The sequence below is a fragment of the Vombatus ursinus genome, unplaced genomic scaffold, assembly GCF_900497805.2.
Source record: "Vombatus ursinus unplaced genomic scaffold, bare-nosed wombat genome assembly UNPS02014817.1, whole genome shotgun sequence".
NCBI lineage: Eukaryota > Metazoa > Chordata > Mammalia > Diprotodontia > Vombatidae > Vombatus > Vombatus ursinus.
This window is the reverse complement of record NW_020954595.1, coordinates 12,938,810-12,960,657: the sequence shown is the minus strand read 5'-3', so window position 1 is coordinate 12,960,657 and position 21,848 is coordinate 12,938,810. Positions and strand designations below refer to the sequence as shown.

Below are 21,848 nucleotides of genomic sequence, written 5' to 3'. Positions count from 1 at the left end.
CGGGCACCGCCCACGGCTCTCCCTTCTCCCTCCACTGTCCTGTCTGTCCTTGTGGGGCTGCCCTTGGGCGCCTTGTCTTCTCTGCTGCCTCTCCCTCACCGCCCCCCATCTCTCATCATCCCATTTCTGCCCTCCCTGTGAGGCCAGGATGGGCTCTCGTCCTTCCACACGGGACCCAGACTCGGTTTCCTTATGCTTTGACTGGATCGTTAGCTCCTGGAATCCTAGATCAAAGCTGAAGGGAGCCTTTGCAGCCCCCGCACCCCCTCTGTACAGACGAGGAAGTCAAGGGATCCCCCCAGGGGTTGCCCAGCTAGTGCGTGTCTGAGGCTGGATCTGAAGTCCCAGTCCAGGGCCCAGCTTCCTGTGCCAAGCTGCCGCTTCCACTTGTCCACCCTGAGGGGGATTCTCCCCCAAGGCCCCCCTGGACTGCACTCTGGGAGCCGCTGGACGCTTGCGTTGTTGGTGGGCGGGCTGAGCCCCTCTGTTCCTCCTCTTCCTTAGGGACCTGCTCCAGATAGACGGGCCTTACAACGAGGCCTTTTACCAGAAACTCCGAGACCTCTCCACGGAAGATGATGGGACCCTGGCCTACGCCCTGACGAAGGTAACGGCCCTGGGGTCGGGGTGCCAAGCCCAGCCCAGCAGCTTTGGGCCCCCCCTTGCCCTCCTCAGGCCCAGGAGCAAATGGCTGGTGGATGCCCTCTCGCTTTTTGGAGGCCTTGCCCCCAGCTTGCCTGCCCAGGCCTCCTTTCCCTAAATCCAGCCTCAGACACTCAGTAGCTGAATGTCTCTGGGCAGGTCGCTTTGCCTGCCTCAGTTTCCTTAGCTGTAAAGTGGGGATCGTGACAGCACTCGGCACACAGTAGGCACTTTACCAGTGCTCACTTCTCTCCCTGCCTCCCTTCCTTCCTTGTGGGCAGATGGCCCCTTTCTTTATCAGCATCCCTTTAGGGTACATTAGTGGGGCGGGTCCCTGTTTTCCAGCACAGACCTCTCCCCCAAAGAAAGAAGGCTCAGGTGGCCGCAGCAGACCCCGAGACCCCTTCTGGAGACCGTCAGGGCTAAAGAAGTATTGTGGCAAAGCTTGCTCACAGGCCGTGGGAGAACAGGCCAAAAGCCTGCCCATCGCTCCTGGCCACAGCCCCTGGGGCCACGCCGTGGCTCTGGCCTAGACTGGGTGCTGTGGTGTCCAGTCCCCTCAACGCTCTGGGGCTGCTTCTGCTTGCCGACGTGTGTCCCTACGGGGAGTGACCCACACCGAGCCCGGGACCCTGGCTAGGCTCTAGAATCTCTGGGGGCTGTCCAGCTCCCGCGGCTTTTAACGAAAAGGTGCCACGCTTGTTCTGAACAAAGCAGCGGGCCCGGGCGTGATGACGGCATGTCTAAGGAGCCGACCTTGGGGGATTGCAGTGGGAATGGGGCCTGAGGCACTTGGTCCAGAGGGTGGGGCCCCAGGAGAAGGCCTTTGTCACTCGGGGAGTGGCTGTAACGTGGGTGGACGGGACAGTGAGGTGTGGAGCCGGGGCCTGCCCGGGGGCACCAGGCCAGAGAAAGGTGGGAGGCTGGGCCCAGGGAGAGCAGCCAGGGCAGTGGAGGCAGGAGCCCCTCTGCGGGCCTGGATGCTCAGTCTGGGTGAGAGGTTCTCTTTGGAATTTGGAGGTGCGGGGGGCTCCCCCTTAGTGTGAGGACCCTGATTTTTGGTAGCTTGGAGGCAGCCGGAGGGGGAGGCACATGCAGACGGCACCTTCCCCGCGGCGGGACACGAATGCTGATTTCCCGAGAGGACGACGCCGTTTCCTTCCTGGCTCCTCCTCCTAGCCCCAGGATGGATTTGTTCCATGGAGAAGGCGCTGGCCCATGGCCCCCAAGGCTGGGCGGCCCGTGGCACGCTGTGTTTGTCGTGCCCCAGTGTTTTCCTCCCGTTCTCAGTGTGGCCACAGACTCAGGATTTCTCCCATTTTTGAGGAGCTGACGGGTCTCAAAGGGGGCGTCCTGTCCTTCCTTCTTTGGGGGGTTGCCAGTGTCTGAGCGGGCCAGCGGGCTGCAAGACGCTGCCCATGCACGGTGGGATGTGGTCACTTATGGCCGTTGCTCGGCCCCCCTGCTCGTTTCTGCGGCCACCAGCACGAGAGCTGCCACTCACCCTCGTCGCCCCTCCTGTCGCCCAGGTCCAGCAGTACCGAGTGGCCATGACTGCCAAGGACTGCTCCATCATGATCGCGCTGTCACCCTGTCTGCAGGATGAATGGTGAGGGTCTCAGGGCTCCCTGGGGCGGGGGGGACCCTTTGAGCCGGGGGAGGGAAGAGAGGATCCATGCTCGCCGTTCCCCGCCCAGGACAGCCTGCTGCCGGGCTCGCTGCCTGTCTGGCCAGGGCACAAACAAGGCAGGGTCCCCCAGGTACCGGCAGCCCTCGAATGGAGAGGAGGGGACACGGGCACATGGCCTGGGATTCAGTCTGCTGTTTCTGAGATCAGACCAGGGCCCTGAGTAAAGCGGTGAGGGCCTGTCCACGGGACGGAGCCCGGCCGCCTGAGGGCCACCGCGGCTGAGGCCTCTCACTGGCCGCGTGGTCCCCTTAGGTCCGGGGCCAGCAGACAGCGGACCCCCGAGGCGGTTCCATGGGGGAAGCATGCCTGCCTCCCAGGTCAGCGGCACCAGAAAGGGGAGACTGTTGGGGTCACTCCCAAGTTCTAGCTTCCCTTCTCTTTCTCTCATTCTGAGGTCTTCAAGAGGTGATGGGGGAGGGGAGGTAGGGGGTGGTCTTGGGCAGAGCCTCGGTTCTGAGGTCTTGAATGGAGCCACTGAGGAGCGTTTTTTAAGCACCTGCTGTGTGCTGACAACGCCATCCCCGGGGGTGACGACATGTGCAGAGAGGTCTCTCGGCCGTGGGCGGTGGCGGGCTTCTGAGCGCTCTGAAACCCGCCTTCTGCGTCTGCAGCTCCGACCGGCGCCCCGTCATCCCCGCGTCGAGGGCCCGATTCGCCTTCTCTGTCTCCGTCCTGGATCTGGACCTCAAGCCCTACGAAAGCATCCCCCATCAGCACAAGCTGGACGGCAAGATTGTCAGTTACTACCTGAAGAACGTGCCCCCCAAGAAGGAGCCCGGCAAGGCGGGCCTGCTCGCGGAACCCGACGACTGCACCCTGGTGCTACACAAGGTGTAGCGGCCGGCCCGGCGGGGGACAGCAGGCCGGGCGCCCCTCTGCTGCGTGGCCGGGGAGTTTTGGGCTGTGGACATTTTTGCTCTGACCATATTGGAAGTGGGGTTGCCTTTCAGAGAGGAAGAATGGGAGCACTTGAAGGAATGAGTGGCCTGTAGGCGCCAGGGGAGGGTGAGGCTGCCTGGCTCCCCCCGGTCACCTGTGGGGCTGTGGTGGGGAATCCGGCTGGGCCTTGTCCCTGATAAAAGAGGGCACGGACTTCCCACAGAGCCTGCTCCCCGAGAAGCGCCCTCATCTCCACCCCCGTCCCCAAGACCCCTGGAGCAGCCTGGGCCTGGCCGCTGCCGGGGGCCTCGCATTTCCTGTTGGTCATTGGGCTGGGGCAGGGGAGGTGGTGGGTGATTCCCCATGTGCTGCTATTAAAGATGACGGCCAAGAGAGTGAGGCCAGGATGAGTGGAAGCCCAAGAATGTGCTGATTTTCTCGAGGGTTTTGTTTTCAGACTGAGCTCCTTTTGTCGTTAGACCCTGTGTTGAGGCGCCGGCGCCGGCACGAGGAGGTGGCCAGCGGGCGTGCTAGGTGACAGGCAGTCGGCTGCTCCCTATCGCGAGCCCCTGGCCTCTCGGGCCCTGACACTGCCCCCCTCGTGCCTGGGGTCCCTCCTCCGTGCCCGCCCCGCCTTGGGCTCCATCCCCCGCACACCACTTGGGATCTCTTGAACCTGTGTGTGCTGAGCTCGGGCAGACGGGGGTCTGGTCCGTCTGCCAGTTGTGTATTGAGGTCCCTATTGGGGATGGCAGGAGCCGGCCCCTCCTCCTCCCTGATGGGGGTCTGCCCGCAGCCCTGAACCCTCTTCAGGGAAGATGTGTTCATGGAGCCTAGAGCATCCAGTGTGGATACCGTGCCCTGAGTAATGTGAATCTGGATCAATCCCTGTGCTCCCTCGTGCTTCTGCCTGTGGCCCAGATACTCCCAGGTGGGAGACCCCTCCCCTTGGGCTGGCAGCCATCCCCTGGTTGGCCTCAGCAAGTTCCCTTGGCCTTCGCGAGGGAGACTCCGTGATGCTCCTTCCTGGGGAAAGATTGAGGCAATGTTGTTGATCTTACGGGCGGCGGCCCTTCTCCAGCTTCGGCCCTCTCTGGGCTGGCCCCTCACTCCCTCCTTCCCCATTTCAGCTGGGTGACCAGGGCAGCATCTGAGAGAAGTGATGAAGCCGTGAACAGGGGCTCCTACGGTCAGGCCAAGCCCCTGCCCCATGCTTACGGGGCGCGGGCACAGAACAGCTGATGTATTTTCTGAGAGCTGCTCTCTCCGGGGGGGGGGGGACAGTCAGAATTGACATCAGCACCAGAGGGTGGCCTTCCCTCAGACCAGGTGGTCCCTCCTGTAGCTCCTCCACACACTGACCAGTCCTCATACTCTGGTTCCCCTTGGCGGCTGGGTTTTCCTTGGGCCCACAGTCATCACAGCACCTTGAGACATTGGTGATGACAGCGTGAGGGCCCACATGTCCGTGGAGGGGCAGGAGACTGTCTTAAGGCCAACACCCAGCCCTGCTGTGCACATCCGCCCTCCTACTGGGCTGCGGCCTGTGGGCACTGCTACCTCTGGGCGAGGAGGAGGGAGTGGGCAAAGCGTGGGCTCTGCACCGTGGCAGCCCAGCCCTCACCGGCCTTTTCTGTGGCGAGAAGGGAGGGTCGAAGGGGAAATCCTGCCCGCAGGGACTGGTTTGTGGTTGTGAGAGGCCCCAGTGAGCAAACCATAGCCAAAAGAGGGAGCCCCGGAGAGGACTGGGCACCCGCTGGGCCCGGGGCGCTTTGGAAGAGGCAGCTGGAGCCTGGAAGGGAAGGCGCCCCCGCATCCCCCACTTTGAAGGGCCCTGATCAGTCCTGTCAGATCCCAGGGTTTAGAAAACATTAGGGACACACAACCACTCTGGCCGCTGCTGCCGTTCAGCTTTTTAAAGTACACTAGCGGGCCTGTCACTTTTTATTTAAATGGCTCTATTTATTTTTCCCGTCATGACGATTTCTATCTCACGTGCCATACTTGTACAGAGCATGGAGGAAGGTTTGGTTTATAAATGGAAAATTGCAGATGTTTATATTCAATGTAACTGTCAGCTGCAAAAGAGCAGGTTCCTAATTAAAGACTCTTTGGACACAGCCAGTCTCGCCACGAGAGGTGGTCTTCATTCTTCCGTGCGCAGCAGTTGAATCAGGCTGTCGATGGCAGCCTCGATGCCCAGCAGCAGCAGCAGGGTCCGGAAGCAGTGGGGGGCGCGCGCCACCACCTCCCTCTGGTCCAGGGTCAGGGCTTTAGGGGGAGAGCAGAACACCACCAAGACACACCTTTAACAAGGGGCCTTTCAGCCTGTGCCAGCTCCGCTCAGGGACCGTGGGACGGGGGCGGCTCCAGGAGCCTGCTCATGGTGGGTGACTGGGAACAGGGCTGTACGTGCTGGGCAAATGAGCTTGTTATTCTGAGGACTGCGGGGCGGGGCTGGGCCGGGCCGGGCTGGGTGTCCCCACCCCGTGATGCAGAAGCCCCTCTCTGGTATCACCCTGGAGCCAGAGGAAAGTGGGCCCACACCTGAGGGGCACGCTCATAAAATGAAGCCTCGGAGTGTTTCAGGAACACAGACCACGAATGCATTGGCCACATTCAAGGGCCTTTCCTGTCTGCAGTAGGGCTCACAGTGAAGGGAGAGTCACCACCCCTCCTAGGACGTTGAGCGTGTGCAGCTCTGAGCAGAAGAGGGACTGAGCTAGAGGGAGGCCCCGGGGCCCTACCTTGCTCTGGGATTTTTGTCAGAAGGTCCAGCTCGGGCACAACCTTCCCTCCTTCATCTATGTGCACCGTCCACACGACCACAAGCTCAAATCTGCAAGGGGCAGAGTTTGTACACCGTGATGAACGGCCTCTCCCAGCCCCCAAACACGAGCCTGCCTTTTGTCCCTGCCCGCCTTTATTCACTCTCAGCTGCCCGGGATGGGGGGGGGGGGGCTGTCATCCGTGCTGTGCAGATTGCCACCCCTGGACAGGCCCTCGGTGGATGGACGATGGCGGGCCAGCCCAAAGACTTCTGAGCTTAGCCGGGTTGGTCTTCAGTCAGACAACGAGGGTTTATTAGGGCTGGCTGTGGCCCAGGCCCCACCCTAATGGCTTGGCACGTGGTCCCTGTCTTTCAGGAGATGACCACGCCGCACCCACAGGTCAACCCAAGAGACAAACAGGAGACCAAGGCCAGGGTTAGAGGCTGGGTCGCAGGGCGCCCACTGAGGCCGACTCCAAGATTTCCTGGGTGAGTTTCCCGGGGCGCGAGGACGTGGTGGAGGCATCCGACTAGCCAAGTCTCAAAGCGGTGCAGACGGAGGGAATGGGGTGTCGTGGAAGGCAGGGAGGTGTAAACAGACTGGAAAGGGGGGAAAAACCAGCCAGAAAAATGTTTGGTCCTGGAGGAAACGGAGCCCAAACGGCCAGACCTGCTCTTGAGGGAAATCCCTTTGGCAGGCGAGAAGAGGATGGCCCAAGTAGGGAGAGAGGGGAGGCCGGCACCCCTCGAGGGGGCTCCCGTGGGGGCTGGGTGTGAGGGGATGAGGGCCCGGGAGGAACAGCCGCGCGGGGCAGGAGGGACCCAGATGAGGCCGACTTGGGGCTTAGGGGCCTCGCTGTGTGTGGGCGCTGAGATCTGGACTCACCCGGGCACGCAGGGGCTCTGAAGCCCCATGGAGTCTGCAGCGGGGCCTCCTGGGAGCTGCACCATGGCAGGGTGTTTCTCCTGTACAGGAAAAGAAAAGAAATTGGTTCCCAGATGGCGCCGTGCTTCTTCCCGAGACCCCCCACTGTGGCCCCCAAAGTCCCTTGGCTGGTGCCCTCTGGAGGAGCAGCGCTCTTGCCCAGCTGGACCTGGGCTCCCAGGTGGGCTCCCAAGTTCTAAGCCATAAGGGGCCCAGTCTTGGCCACTGACTGCTGCGTGACTGGGGCCCTGAGGCTGTGGCTCTTCGTAATCTGGGCCAGTCACAGCCTGTAGACCTGGGAGGCTAGGGATCAGTCAGTCTGTCAGCAAGCACCGAGAAGGGCCTGCCATGGGCTGGAGCAGGCTCACCTTGGCTGCTTCTGGACTGTGATGGCATGAGGAGCGTGCCAAGTGCCACGTCCATTTTACAGCTGAGGCAGGGCGTGGCGAGAGGGCAGGTCCACGGTGCCCCTCCAGAATTCAAGCCATCGCTGCCGATGGCGCTTGTCTAGGGGCTTTAGTGAGGAGTGAGCCTTGTGGCTCTTGTGAGATGGGTCGTGAGGTCTTGGACAAGTCCCCTCACCCAAGTAGTTTCCCCCCTGGTGGGACGAGCACATTTACGTCCGGGACCTGGAGATCCCCTATGGGGCAGAGCCCCTCGACCCTGCCATGGCAGGTGACCTGAATCACGTTGTTGTGCTTCCCCCTCTGCCCTGGCAGGGTAAAGCACTCAGTAGGGTCTGGCACACCGCAGGCGCTCTCCAAGTGCTGTCTGTTATTATTTCATTATTACGAAGGGCGACATGAGGGAGGGTGGGCTCATCTGGAGGAGAGCCGAGAAACGGCCTAGTGCTGGGGGCCTGAGGGAAGGCGGGGCAGCCCTCACAGAGCCTGAAATGGCGCACGGTGACAAAGGGCCAAGGAGCAAGCAGCATTTATGAAGCGCCCACTGTACGGCTCTGGGGACACCAGTGCAGCGTGCCCACAGACGGCGCGGGGGGCAGAAGTGACCCAAGCCGAGCCTTGTCAGGCAGACCAGAGAGTCTTTTGGGCCTGGGGGACGGGCCAGGCAGAGGTTCCAGATGAAAGGGCCTGTGGGGGGAACAGCAGATGGGTCAGTTTGCCTAAAATGGCATCAGCCTGAAAAGACTGGGGAGGGCTTTACGTGTCAAACTGAGGAATTTGTATTTTAAGGAAAGGGGATGGGTTAGGCAGCAGGAGGAGGGAAGGGGCATGGGAGCCTGCCTCGCCCGGCAGCTGATTATACCTGTGGGGTGAGGCAGGAGGAGGGGTGGGCAGAGACGTCACTGGCTTGTGGACTCTGGGTTCTAAGGCTGAGCCGTTTCTAGCCCAACAGAGGAGGGAAGTGGGGCAGAGGGGTGGGATTAGGGGTGACCCCTCCCCTACATGCCGCAGTAGTGCCCCTGGGGAAGGACTCTCGTTGGATTCCGAGGAGGTCCCGCAGGCGAGCCAGGCAGCCCGGGCAGAGGGGGGCAGGGAGCTCCCCTCCTTCCCTGCCCCAGGATGCAGGCGCTCCTCAGAGGCTGGGGCCTGTCAGGGTTTCCATTCCCACTGGACGTGCCAAACCAGATGCCTCGTGGCCAGGCTGAGCAGGCCTTCAGCTTCCCCCAAAGTCAGCAAAGCCAAATGAAGGGGAAGCTGCCGGCTGGTCTGTAAAATGGAAAGTCTCAGTTGACTTCTCAACCTCAAGACTTTCCCCACAAACGGATCGGCTGGAGAAGCGCCAGGGAAGCCCGGCGCCTCTCGTGGTGTCCGCGCCACAGCCACTGCCAACCTCAGCACTTTCCAAGCTTTGCTTCCTATGTGCCATATGGAACGCATTAAGGATGGTCTCGAGGTCTGCATGGAGGGAGGAGTGGGGGGCTCCCTGGCCTGCAGACCAGGAGGCCGGGGTCGCGGCCTGGCGTGGCCTGCAGAGACGGGAGGCAGAGGGTGGCCCGAGGAGGGCCATCGACGAGGGAGTAGGCGAGGCCAGAGAAGGAAGCTTCGGGAGAGTGGGCAGAGCCGGGGACAGGCTTTGGTGAACCAGATGTTCCTGAACTGGGCAGCTCGGGTCAAGAAGCTCTGCGGACAACAGCCGTGGCCCTTCCCCACAAGGTGGGCCTGCTGGGGCCCCAGCTTCCATACCTGTAAAATCAGGGGTGGGATCCTGGCTGAGGCTCCTCGCACCAGAGCTGACACTGTCTGGTTCAGTCCCGGGACCTGGGGAACTCTGCTGGAGCAGGGGGCCATTCTCAGTCCAGCCCTGCCCACCCCCAGCTGCTGGGGCCTCACCTCTGCCTTGACCTTCCATCCACTCTGTCCATATCTCCATGTACGAGGATGTCGACGTGTCTCCCCCATTAGTTGTGAGGCCCCTGAGGTCAGGGACTGTCTTGCCTGGCACACAACGGGCATGACCGGCTGGGCCAGAAGGATTTCCTGCAGGCTGATGGCCCTTCACCTTTTCTGTGCCTGGCCCCCTTGGGGATTCCAGCGGACCAAGCCTAGGGTCCTCTTCCTTCTCAGTATCAGATTTTAATGCAGAAAATAAAATATGTGGGATTGCCAGGGAAACCGATTATCCTGAAATCCCATGAGCAGAATATCAGAAGACATTGTCAGAGGCCTGGTAAAGGCCCCCTGCTGGGGACACCCCGGCCCAGGGCACTCACTCATCAAAAGACTGTTCTCAGGCCGGTCCCAGGTTCTCTGTCCACCCAAGTGCTCCTCAGGAGCCCAGGGCAGGATCAGGGAGAAGCCTTTTGGGAGGGGGCCCGCATCATCCCAACTGTAGATGTGGCTTCTTTCTCCGGGCAGAGAAGCAGGAAGTCAGCAATGAGTGTAGGTGGGGGTGGGGGACAGAGGAGTTTGCTAATGAAGGGGACTAGGGCTCCCCAAGCCGGACAGTCTGGGGGCCTTCTGCTTAAGGACAAATAGCCGGGGCAGGCCCCAAGTGCATCATTGGCCGTACAATAATGAATGAATGTTTGTATGGTCACTAGGATGACTAAACCGAGCCTCAGAGAAGAGCCATCCATGGGATGCTGCTGGATCTCTGGTTCCAGGGAAAGCTTATTGGGCAGGGCAGTGGGAGGGACGGCAAGAGGTGCCTGGGAGCTAGGGGCAGAAAGGATACGTCTGAGAGAAACAAGACCAATGAAGTCGGGAGGTCAGGGGCTGGACGTACACAGAGAGGGAGGCACGAACCCTACATGGATGTATCAGGAGAGCCGGAGGGAGGCTGGGCAGATGCCCGGCTGTGTACAAGGGCCCAGGACCAGGTTGGACCCTTACTGTGCTTCACGTGAGAACGCTGGTGGCAGACAGTGGCCCTCAGCTGTCCAGAAAACCAGGTGGGAGAGGAGAAGGCCGGCACTTGAGGGCCCTGGAGGGGGGCCACACTTGGGATTGCTTCACGGGGGCGCGTCTCGTGTTCATTGGGTTCCACTTCCAAGCTGATGGGCCAAGCCAGAGACTGAGGGCCATTCCTGCATCTTCAGCTGCCCGCCACATGTACAATGTTTGCACAGAATCAACAACTGGAACCCCTCCTGACTCAGCCTTTGAGAGCCGTGTTCCCTGTACTTAGAGATGGGTCCCAGCGGGGTTGGCTCGGTCCACGACCTTGGACAAGGGGTCAGCAAGATAGGACAGAAGCCCCCGGAGACTTTGTGTGCCTGGTGCCTGGCATAGCACCCAGCATACAGCAGGTGTTTGATACATGTTGGCAGGCGACCCTGGCTTCCTTGCTGCTCCTCCAACCTCCGAGGTTTCTCCTGCCCTTCCTCTGCCTGGCACCTTGTCCCTCCAGCTTCCTTCGGGCCCCAGCGAGAAGCCGACCTCCTCAGGAAGCCTTTCACGGCCGCCTCCCGGGCTGTCAGGCCTCTTGTGCCTCTCCCCCAGGAGGGAGCCGTGTGCTCTTCCAGGTTGTGGAGGTCTCCAGGCAGTGGCTGGTCCCCACTTGGGGGCTGAGACCCCTTTAGCTGCCTAAGAAAACCTCCGTGGATGAGATTCTAGTCTCACTGGACAGAGAAGGGGACTGAAGCTCAGAAGTGACTGGCCCAGGGCCACGAAGCTGATCAACAAGTGTTGATTCGAAGGGAGGATTCAAACCCAGGCCATCCCTCTGAGCTCATAGGAGCCTCTTTTCACATCATGCTTGCTGCAGGCATGGTATTTTGACATAAGCCATTTCAAGATTCCCTGGTGAACAACCAGAATGGAGAACAATTTGTCCGCTAACGACTGTACAAATGGAGAACTTCCAAGCCTTCAGATTGCCTGACCCAACGCCCGGCCACGTACCCAGGGCCCGAGGATGAAGCTGGCTGTGTCCCCTGATGGCGGGGCTGGGGGACTCCAGAGGCAGAAGGGGTCACACGTTCTCAGACCCAGCCACGGGGAGGGCTTCCCAGGCTTCTCTGAGACAGTCGCTCATGGCCAGCAGCAGCGGTCCGTCCTGTCCATGCACCATCATCCGTCAGCCATTTCCCTGCTTGCAGGCATCCCCTTGGCCACCCCCCCGACAGTCATCATAGATCTTTTCCTCCTTTGACCTCTGTCTGGATAGAGGCCTCCTCATAGCATCAGGGGTCCAAGTAGCTCTGACCCTCCCCTCTCTCTGAGGGACACAAGCATTCCTTCACGTGGCAAAGACAAGGAGGGAGGGGGGAGAGCCAGAGATGGAGTTCGGGGTGGGAAGGACTTTAAAAGCCGGGCAGGCAGAGGATGATTTTATCTGGGATCCTACATGGGAGAGGAAGCAAGAGGAGTTTCTGGTCTCTGTCCTCATATTTGTCATTGAAGACAGAAATGGAAGAAAAACAGTATAGTGGAAATGTATTTGCAACATCACCAATAAGCATCTGACATCCACTGTCTAAAATGGCACCAAGAACCATTTCCCAATTGATAAACAGTCAAAAGATATGAGTTCAGTGGTTTTCAAAAGAAGAAATGCAAACTGTGGATGTGGGGCTTGCTCCCACCCCCTACCTCTGCAGCCCCCTGTGTTTCTGTGGCAGATCCGTGGCTGACCCAGAGGGCCATGAAAAGGCTGCATTTGGCCAGAGTTGGTGGAGGGCCTGCTCCCTACGTGCACTCGCCAGTAAGTGATGGCACGAAAGCCAAGACATCCAGGCAGAGAAACTGCAGACCCTCCCTCTTAACCCACAGGGACCCCAAGCAAAGGCAGAATCACTCCAGGAGGTCCTGCCCAAAATGTTGTTAAGACACTCAAGGAAGCAAGCCAGAACCTTGTGTTACCAGAGGACAGAAAACCCCAGACACCACGGGCAGCAGCAACACCAGAACCATCTTGAGGCCCCAAAGTCCACAAACGGGCTGAAGGAATTACCACAATGGCCCCGAGCAGAGTCTCCCACAATCGTGACTGGGGAGGCCTGAAAGGGGCTGGAGCGGGGAGCCGCCCAAGGGCCCCCAGGAAGAAGGGGCCAGAGGCTGCTTCAGAGCCCAGCTCCTTCCACCAGCAGCAGCCCGGGGAGTTCACGAAGGCGCCTCAGAAGCGTGGTTCTTGCTTACATTCATGATTGAAGAAAATGCTGGATTTCGGTTAGAAGTGAGTCAAAAAAGATGTGATTCTTTGGCTCATCCAAGTTCCCGGATCCCTGAAATCTATCCATGGACCCCTGGTTAAAACCCCCTGCTCTGTACCAACAGTGGCTGCCTTTATAGGTCACCTAATCCAGTCCCTTCAATTTGCAGATAATAAAGTTCAGAAAGGCTGTAACTGGACCAACGGGGAAGGGAAAGGAACAAGCATTTATTAAGTGTCCACTGTTACGTTCCTCACCTTGAGGAGCTTCCATAAACTACACACAAGAAGAAGCTGGGGGTGGGGGGGGGGGGGGCCCGGCGGGTGCCCCGCTTTGGGGGTGGGGAGAGAGAGCCAGAAGCTAACCCAGACTCGTCTGGGAGGACCCCCGCCCTTCCTTGGACTCATAAGGGCAGCAGGAGGTGTGCTGGACATACGGAAATGGAGGGCTTTTTTTTTTTTTCCTCCTTAATGAGCAAAGCTACTGGAGGGCAGATTCAGATTTGGCAGAAGCGCTAAGTACAGTGGCTCAGCCTAACAAACGTCCTTCGTCGTATTCATAACCAAATGATTTTTCGCTCAGCGCGGGGATCTGGTCCCAGCAGCACAACCTTCTGCCTCCAGCCCCCAGCCTCCCAGGCGGCGGCCAAAGCACGTCCTTCCAACTGGTAAGATCTCTGACTGCCACTTACAGGTAGGAAAGAACAGTAACGTGGAGAGGTAACGACAGCGAAAACCGCTCTGGAGACCGCGGGGCCAGCGGCTGATGCCCAACTGTTTATCAGGATGGGCTCCCTCTGTTCTTGGGCGCTTGGACACAAGCCGGTGCTTCTGCCCATCCCAGCTCTGGGTAAGAGCGCGCTCCCTCCCCGTAACTGGAGAGGCCGACGATCTCTTGGTCCTGTGCCGTTTTCGGGAGCTCTGGGGCTCAGGACTCGGGTAGCTGTGCGGTCCTAGGCCAGCCACCGAACCTTTCCTGTCCCCAGTTTCCTCATCTTTGCAATGAGGGCTTGGGCTTCTGGGCCTCTCAGGGTCCTTCTGGCTCTAAACCCACGACAGGATTAAGTACCCAGTTCGAATGTTCTGCGGAATATGGCGTCAGATTTGGCTTCAACTCTCATTTTGCCAGGATGCTTTGCAGTTTATGTTTTTGGGTCTGTCAAACAATTAGAGGCCACTTATTTCTGATTCTTCCCTGTCTAGTCTAGTCTAGTCTTCTGTTTTTAACCAAAAGCAAATAGTTTTTGATGATTAATGCTTAATAATATAGCCTGAGGTCCAGAAGGGCTATTCTTACTTCATTCCTACCTTTCTGTTATTCTGGCTGTTTCTGTAAAGTATCGCTTTGGTGGCTTGACTAACATAGCATGAAATCTGTAAATTACCTCTGGCAGTACTGTTGGAATGGCCCCACCTACAGCACGGAGCAGTCCTCCATTTCCTCAGGGGGAGATTTATAACTTACATAGGTGCTGAGTAGGCTTTGAGAGTTGTTTCGAATGTGGAATTTCCCTTTCCGTGACTGCCCCCAGATTTGTTATTAATATATAAGATGCTGTGGATTTTTGTGAGCTCATTATCGTAGCCTGCAACTTTATTGAAGTTATTTATTTACTGAAATTAATCAACTAGTTTCTTTGCTGATTCCTGAGGATCGGTCATCATTTGTCTCTCCTCTTTACCTGTCTCAATGCCTTTCTTGTCTTATTGTATTACTAGTATTTCTAGAATATGCCAAATGATGGGGTCAGGCTTAGGAGGTTCTGGGCTGGGCCTGACTCAGGCCCATCCTTTGGCAGCTTAGATTCGATAGAAGAACAAAATGAGAGACTTGTAAGTTCTTTAACACTTAACAAAAGGAGATATACTCAACGCCAGAAGGAGTATATTCAACAAGAAAAGGCACCGAGGACACCTTGAGTGGATTCAGCTGAGCAAAACTCCCTTGTCTTTAACCTCTCTTCCCCTCCCCCATTCCCTGCGACTTTTTGTTCTCAGGGGATGAGTCTCTGAGCCAACCAAGCCTCAAAGAATGTCTCGATACTTTCAAGGAAAAACTAGCCTGGGAGGAGGGATTACAGTATGGCTCCTACTACAGGAGACACCCTTGCTTTACTCCTGTATTTATTTAGAAAGCTTCTAGTATTGCCCCATTGCATATAATGCCAGTTCTGTTCTTCAGTCCAGTGACACTGGCCTCTGCTTTTCCTTACACAAGACATTCTGTCTCCCTTCTCTGGGCGTTTTCTCTGCCTCCTCTTCTCTGTCTCCTAGCTTTCTGGGCTTCCTTTGAGTCCCAGCTGAAGCCCCACCTTCTATAGGAAGGTTTTCCTGATCCCTCCCACCTACTGCCTTCCCTCTGCTGACTGTTTGCAAATTGTGTTATATGTAGCTTTCACACGTTGAGCTCCTGGAGAGCAGGGGCTATTTTTTGCCTTTCTTTGAATCCTCAGTGCTTAGCACAGTGCCTGGTACACAGCAAGCACTTAATAAATGTTAATCAGCTGACTACATTTTATTGTGTTAAAGAAAAAACTTCAGGTTTCTGTCCACATGCAGTTCTCCATCGCAGTAGGCTCTGGCCAGTGTGTAGAACTTGCCAGCCACAGAGAAGGGTGGCTGGACCTCGATGGATGGACGGACCCCCTCACTCCCCTGCAAAGGGTCTGCTTCCCCTCACGGGCCACATTTGGCCTTGTCAGGAGAGAGCGCTTTTCCCAGGCCATCATTAGGGCCTGTGATCTGCCTGCAGGGACAGACACAGTCCTCATAATGATTCTCTCTGCCTGCCTTAGCTTGGGCTGGGCAGGTTCACAGAGCAGCAGAATGGGATCGTTTTGTCCAAGACCCACCGGCACCACCTTGTCCCACCAGGGGGCCAAGCACCTTCGCCCCACCACAGTCAGCTCCTTCTGCTTGTGTTCAGTGAGAACTGGGAGGCCTTCTTCCTTCAAAGGAGCCAGAATCCAGGAGTGAGGTGGTGTTGAGGGAACGCTGCTCACTGACTGTGCTTTTGGTGGATGTAAGAGAAGCATTTCCTTTCTTACGTGATCATGGTGGTTACATTGACAGGGATGCCTGGGTCCCTCCCTGGCTAGGCATGACGCATCTCAGAGGGAAGAACTTTAAAAAAGCTGGTCATCACACTTCACAAGGGATAAGCTTCAGGATGGAAAACTTTAAACAGAGGAACTGGAGAGCGACTCAGAGTTGCACCCAGGGAAACCTGGCCTGGAGAGGGGGAAAAGGGGACAGGGTCTAGTCTCAGAACTTGTATGCACAAGCTGCAGAGGTGGGCCACTGATTCGCTATCAGCCAATCAGCAGCCTTACACATAGGTTTCCAACATCTCCTGCACCAGTACAGGATGGGGAGGCATGGGGTTCATGATAAGGGAGGTATGAAGTATGGGGTGGGGAACGGATGACGTACACTAAAGGGAGCCATGGGGTGTATGGTGGGGACGATGCGGTGAGCAGCAGTTTTCCTGGAAAGCTCTGGGGACTTGGGGGACTCCGGATTCAAGATGAGCCAGCCACGGGATGTGGTGGCCATCCACCAGGGAACGCCATCTTGGGCAGGCTGCAGTGTCCTCGGCTAAGGAGGCGCCAGCCCTGGCCTCTGCCCTGCTCAGACCCATCCACAGACTTCTCGGTCTGTTTTGGGCACCACAGTTAAGAAGGGCCCTGACAAGCTGGAGAGCGTCCAGGCCGAGACACCAAGGAGTTGACGGTTTACAAGCATCTGCTAAGCTGGTCTGCACCAGGCTTTGTGCTGGGTGCCCCCAGCCCACGAGGACAGACGTGGAACAGCCCCAGTCCTTGATAAGGACAAAGGAGGCAGAGGACTCGAGTTTGAACCCCATCTCTGCCTCCGGATGAGTTCAATTCTAGCTGAAGAGGAACCCAAATCCTTCTGATGCCCCATGACCTTCAAGCAGCACAGTGAAGTGATCTGATCCCTCTGGCCTCTGGTGACAAGAGGGCTCCTTCAGGTGGGGAGACCCATCAGGTGACAGCACCCCGGTCCCTTCCAGCGCGAGCTGCCCCATGGGTCAGGGGTGCCCAGAAAGGCCCCTCCATGTGGCCTCTTATCAAGAACAGGAGACACAGCGGTTTGGCCCTGATGGCTCCTGAGTTCTGCGGAGGCCAGTGGCAGCTCCCATGCTGCTAGGCTGTGGCCATCATCAGGTGAACCGGCTGGTGCCGCCTGGCAGGGATACCCTCAGCCTTCTGGTCATCCACTGCATGGCCCCAAGGCCTTGTGGGGTCGCTGAAGGGAGCAGGGAGGGTCTGCCTGCAGCAGAGACGACTTGGCTGTTTGGGGCACTGATGGCCAATCGCACCTTTCTGGGGGCTCCTGACAGCATCAGAAGGGGGTGGAGGTGACAGGGAAGACCTCCAGCGCCTTGGCCCCTCCCATCTCATAGCTGCTGGGACAATCTAGGGAGCCCGGGAGGAGGAGGGGGTGGATCCTGGCTTCAGGGGCCTAAGTCAGAAGGGGCCCTAAAGGCCTGCTTAAGCATTGACCCCTCTGGGATATTGCCTTTAGCTAGTTTTCCTCCCCGAAGGGATGAGTAAGAAATGCAAAATCAATCAATCAATCAATCAAAAAACAAGTGAAAGAGGCAGAGAATAGGCATACCCAAGGGCTCTGTCCTATCAGCTAGGGGGCGCCACAGCTCATGGCTTGTTGGACCCCAATGAAGAAGACCCGAGTTCAAATCTTGCCTAGCTATGTGACCCTGGGCAAGTCACTTCACCCATCTACCTCAGTTTCCTCATCTATAAACTGGAGATAATAATGGCATTGACCTCCAAGGATTGTTGTGACGAGGCATCTCCAGCTGGGCACAAGGTCCAGAGCAGAACTTTCAGCCTTCCCCCCACCCCCTCCCCACATCGCCCCATATCGGCATCGGATCTTCTTGTTTCCACCTTCCCGGCTTCTCTGCCCTGGGTCCCCTTCTCCCCAATCCCTGTTACTGCCCTTGTAGACGCCCTCACACCTCCTAAGTGAGGTCCCTGCCGCTGGTCTCTCCTCTCCAGAATGCTGCAAAACTGATATTCCTGAGCACAAAAAGGCTGCTTTCCTCCCCTGCTCAGACCAGTTCCCAAAGTGCTTTATTTGCATATTATCTCATTTGCCCTTTATAACACAGAAGTGAGGTTGTTGCAATGACCCCCTTTCTGTCTGACCAGCTCAGAGAGGTTCAGTGAGCTGCCTGGGGACACACAGCTCAGAAATGTCTCGCTGGGATTCAAACTCGGGTCTTCCTGACTGTAAAAACAGGCTATAACTAATGAAGTCTGGTGTGGCATTTCAAGACCCTTACAACTGGCTTTTTTTCCCAGTCCATGCCTTTACGAGGCCTCCTCAGTTCTCCTCTCTTGAGCCATTTCTTCTCTTTCCTTCATGACTTTGGAGGCTTTCCCCTCTTCCTCTCCAGGCCCCTGTGATGGGGACCCCATCTGTATGGCCCTCAGCTGGGATAATAACGAGGATGGATTTCCCACATTCTGTCCCCTTCCCCAGTAGAAGGGAAGCTCCTTGACAGCAGGAGCGGCTCCTTTTCTATCTCTGTATCCCCAGTGCCAGGAAGAAAGGAGGAACTTAGTGAGTGCACACTGAGCTGAAGAGTGAGATTGGGGTGGGTGGGTGGGCTGTCAGTGTTGAAGGTGCAGTCCTATGACTACGCCATGAGGATCTTGGCTTGGGGAAGCTGGCGGCAACAAGGGCCACAGCCGGAAAATGGGCAGAGCTAAGAAAGAAGTTATTAGGACCTTCGTGGGGGTGGGGGTGGGGGAGGGTCCACATTCTTCTGTAGGCTTTAAAGGTCAGGCTTAGAAACACCCAAAGGAATGAGTTGGGAGGTGAACTCTACCTAAAACCCCACCGGAACCAGGGAACCTGAGCCAATCCAAAGGTCACGACTTAGTGGAGCTTTTGATTCTTGTCCAAGGGTCAAGATGACCATGGCAAAGGGATTTCCATATCCCAGGACACTGGGAGGGGGCTAGCAGCAGGTTTTACGCAGAATACTTAATTGGGGAACGAAACATTGACCGTCACTGCCAAACTGCCGTGCCAAAACTCCAAAGATCATTTGGACGAGTCAGTCCTGACTTCCACAGCGAGAGGCTTGTTAGAGCCACCCAGCTGCCCACCCACAGCAGGGGCATAGCATCGAGCTTACAACGGCTGGGCCAGGACACCAGGGTGAAAACGTGGTCTGCTTCACGGAAGTCTTTCTGAAACAGTGAATTTAAACAGCTCCTGGTGGGCCCCCAAGGCAGCTTCTCTGCTATCAAAACTGGCTTTCTGCATTTGATTTTCTGGAGCCTCCAAATGCCACGGACTAATTGAAGACAGACCCTGGTGGGGTGGGATGGGGGGAACATTTCCCGAGGGAATGGGAAATAAGCTGAGGAGGTGAGAGGAGCTGATGTCATCTTGTGGAAAGATGAAGGCCAAGGAAGCAGTCAGGTGGCAAAAGATGAGGAGAATCCCTTGGGTGCTCTCCTTAAATGGATGAGACCCGGGAGGGGTGCCCAGATGTCCACCCTCCCCCTCTCCAATCAGCTGGAGGGAGGGAGGGGGCCTCCTGGTGGGGGTAGGGTGCTGAGGATGTGAGAGCTTCAGGGCTGACATCATCTTGTGGAAGGCCGAGGGCCAGGGAATCAGTCAGGTGGGAAGGATCTTTGTTGGATCTGAATTACGAGTTCTGAATGGCAGGATGCAGAGAGCATCACTGATGGTCGGGATGTCATTTGGGCGGCGGGTCTCCAGGGGGGTGCCCCAGAGATCTCTCCTGGGCTCGGGGCTGTTTCATACTTTTATCACTGAGCTGAATGAGGGCATGGGAGGCGGGGAGGCAGAGTCGACACGATGGACCGCCGAGTCGGGATTTTACAAGCTCTCCCCCGGCCACTGGATGAGATGATGGTTCACTGGGATAAATGCCAGCTCTCCTACTGGGTTCCACAACTACCTTCCAAAGTACAAGCCGCACCCAGGCTGCACAGCCTCTGGGAGCCCGCTGGGAGCCTGCGGGGCTTTGCTGGGTCAGTGCGAATCCGGATCCGACTTTGGAGAAGGGATAGGGCTTTCCCAGAAGAGCCAGGCCCAGCGGGAGCGGCCGGCCTGGACATGGTGGCCACCGCAGGCAGGTGGAGGGGCCTACGGAGGACACACGGAGGTGGGCTCGTTGCTCGTGGGTGCTGGAGCCTCAGCGGCCACTAGTCCAGGCCACGCCCTGCCTACTCCCCCAGTCTCCTCCTGCCTGGTAACACGATTATGCTGATTATGCTGCTGCAGCACCGCAGGTCCCTTCAGCAGCGGGGTCACTCTCATCAGTTCTGAAGCGACAGCACTCAGTCCTGAACTAGTCTAAGCAACAAGCAGTTAAGTTCCTACTACGTTGTTAACTCCAACTACTGTTGACTGCTGGGTATATAAAGAAAGACAAAACCAGAACCTGCTGCGCAGGAACCACTGGAGGCCAGCGTCACCCTATGGCAGAGTAGGTGGGCATGAGAGAGGTATGATAAAGATTGGGAAAGCGGAGGCAGGCAGTAAGGAAGAGTTTTAAAAGCCCCAAAGAGGTCTGTATATCTGACCCTGAAAGTCATACGGAGCGGCTGAAGTTTACTAAATAGGGGGGCGTGTGTGCGTGTGCGTGTGTGCACGCGTGTGTGTGCGCACGCGTCTGTATGCATGCGTGTGTTTGCGCGCGTGTGTGTGTGTGTGTGAGACATGGTCAGCGCTGAGCTTCAGAAAGAAGAGCAGATTAACTGGACAGGAAGTGGAGGAAGGGCTGGGTGAGGAGAGGCTTGAGGCTGGGAGGCCAAGTGGAGGCGGTGGCAGTGTTCTGGCGGGGAGACGACAAGGGGCTGCACCGGGGGCGGCAGCAGGCTCAGGGGAGAGAAGGGGGCCAAAGGCAGGAGACGCTAGGAAGGTAGAATCGATAGACTTTGGCAGCAGGTTAGAACAGAAGGAGGAGAGACAGTGAGGAGTAGAGGATGATGTCTAGACTGGGAGCCTGGGGGGCTGGCAGGAGGGGCGCCCCCCGACAGGAACAGAGAAGTTTGGAAGGGGAGAGGGAAGCTGGGTGTCGGTGAGAGAACGGGGTCGATCTGGGACACGCTGAGGTTAAGCTGTCAACTGAACATCTAGTTGGAGACAGACGTTTGATGAGCGGGTGGAGATGCCAGGCCGGGTCAAGAACATCCCAGTGCATCCTAGGGGTCTGACCAGGCCAGAATGCGCGGCGCCTGCTGCCTCCCTATTTTGGAAGCGTTTGTGGCTGCCGGAGTGTCCTGGAGAGCACCCCCCCCCCCAGCTAAGCCTCCTCTAGTTCCCAATCTTTACCGTTCAGCTCTGAACTTAACATATACATTTTTACATTTTTGAAATTTTTAAAATTTTTAAAATTTTTAAAATTTTTTATTAATTTATTTTGATTTATCAGTGATCACTTCCATAAGCTTTTGAGTTTTAAATTTTTCTCCCCCTCCCTCCCCACCTTCCTCCCTAAGACGGTTGTGCAATCTGATATAGGCTATACATATACATTCTTATTAAACATATTTTCACATTAGTGATGTTGTAAGTAAGAATTAGAACCAATAGGAGGAACCACCAGAAAGAGGAAACAAAACACAACAGAAGAAAAAATATAACAAACAGTATGCTTCGATCTGTTCAAACTGCACAGTTCTTTATTTGGATGTGGGTAGCATTTTCCATCACGAGGCCTTTGGAGATGTCTTAGATACTTGCATTGCTGAGAAGGACTAAATCTATCAACATTAGTTATCGTACAACATGGCTGTTATTGTGTACAACGTTCTCCTGGTTCTGCTCACTTCATTCAGCATCAGACCATTTGAGTCTTTCCAGGTTTTTCTGAAGTCAGCCTGTTCATCATTTCTTATAGCACAATAGTATTCCATTACATTTCTATACCATAACTTGCTCAGCCATTCCCCAATTGATGGGCATCCCCTCAATTTCCAATTCTTGGCCACCACAGAAAGAGCTGCTATGAATAGTTTTGTACATGTGGGTCCTGATCTCTTTGGGATACAGCCCTAGAAGGGCTCTTGCTGGGTCAAAGGGTATGTACATTTTTATAGCCCTTTGGGCATGGTTTCAAATTGCTCTCCAAAATGGTTGAATCATTTCACAACTCCACAATATATACATTTCTAACACACACACATATACATTATAGACACATCTGAACAGATACTTCACTTACATACATGTGTATATATGGGTATGGGTATAATAATATATACATGCATACACACATTTGGAGAGAGGGAGAGGGAGAGGGAGAGAGAGAGAGAGAGAGAGAGAGAGAGAGAGAGAGAGAGAGAGAG

At 56.6% G+C, this 21,848-nt stretch overlaps 2 protein-coding genes across 6 annotated transcripts in view; one reads left to right on the top strand and one right to left on the bottom strand.

Moving 5' to 3' along the window:
- The window catches only part of IPPK (inositol-pentakisphosphate 2-kinase), a 50,051-nt gene extending 44,720 nt beyond the window's left edge, over positions 1-5,331 (top strand). For all 5 annotated transcript variants that reach the window (XM_027835890.1, XM_027835893.1, XM_027835891.1 and 2 more), the window contains 3 exons: positions 505-607; positions 2,172-2,251; positions 2,944-5,331. In XM_027835890.1, coding sequence (XP_027691691.1) covers positions 505-607; positions 2,172-2,251; positions 2,944-3,169 — 409 coding nt within the window. In that variant the 3' untranslated portion in view covers positions 3,170-5,331. The remainder of the gene's footprint in view (positions 1-504; positions 608-2,171; positions 2,252-2,943) is intronic.
- A 1-nt stretch (position 5,332) lies between these two features.
- Positions 5,333-21,848, bottom strand: part of CENPP (centromere protein P) — a 192,431-nt gene continuing 175,915 nt past the window's right edge. The window contains exons 6-8 of the mRNA XM_027835920.1: positions 6,868-6,947; positions 5,959-6,050; positions 5,333-5,482 (exon numbers count right to left, since the gene is read on the bottom strand). Coding sequence (XP_027691721.1) covers positions 5,358-5,482; positions 5,959-6,050; positions 6,868-6,947 — 297 coding nt within the window. The 3' untranslated portion in view covers positions 5,333-5,357. The remainder of the gene's footprint in view (positions 5,483-5,958; positions 6,051-6,867; positions 6,948-21,848) is intronic.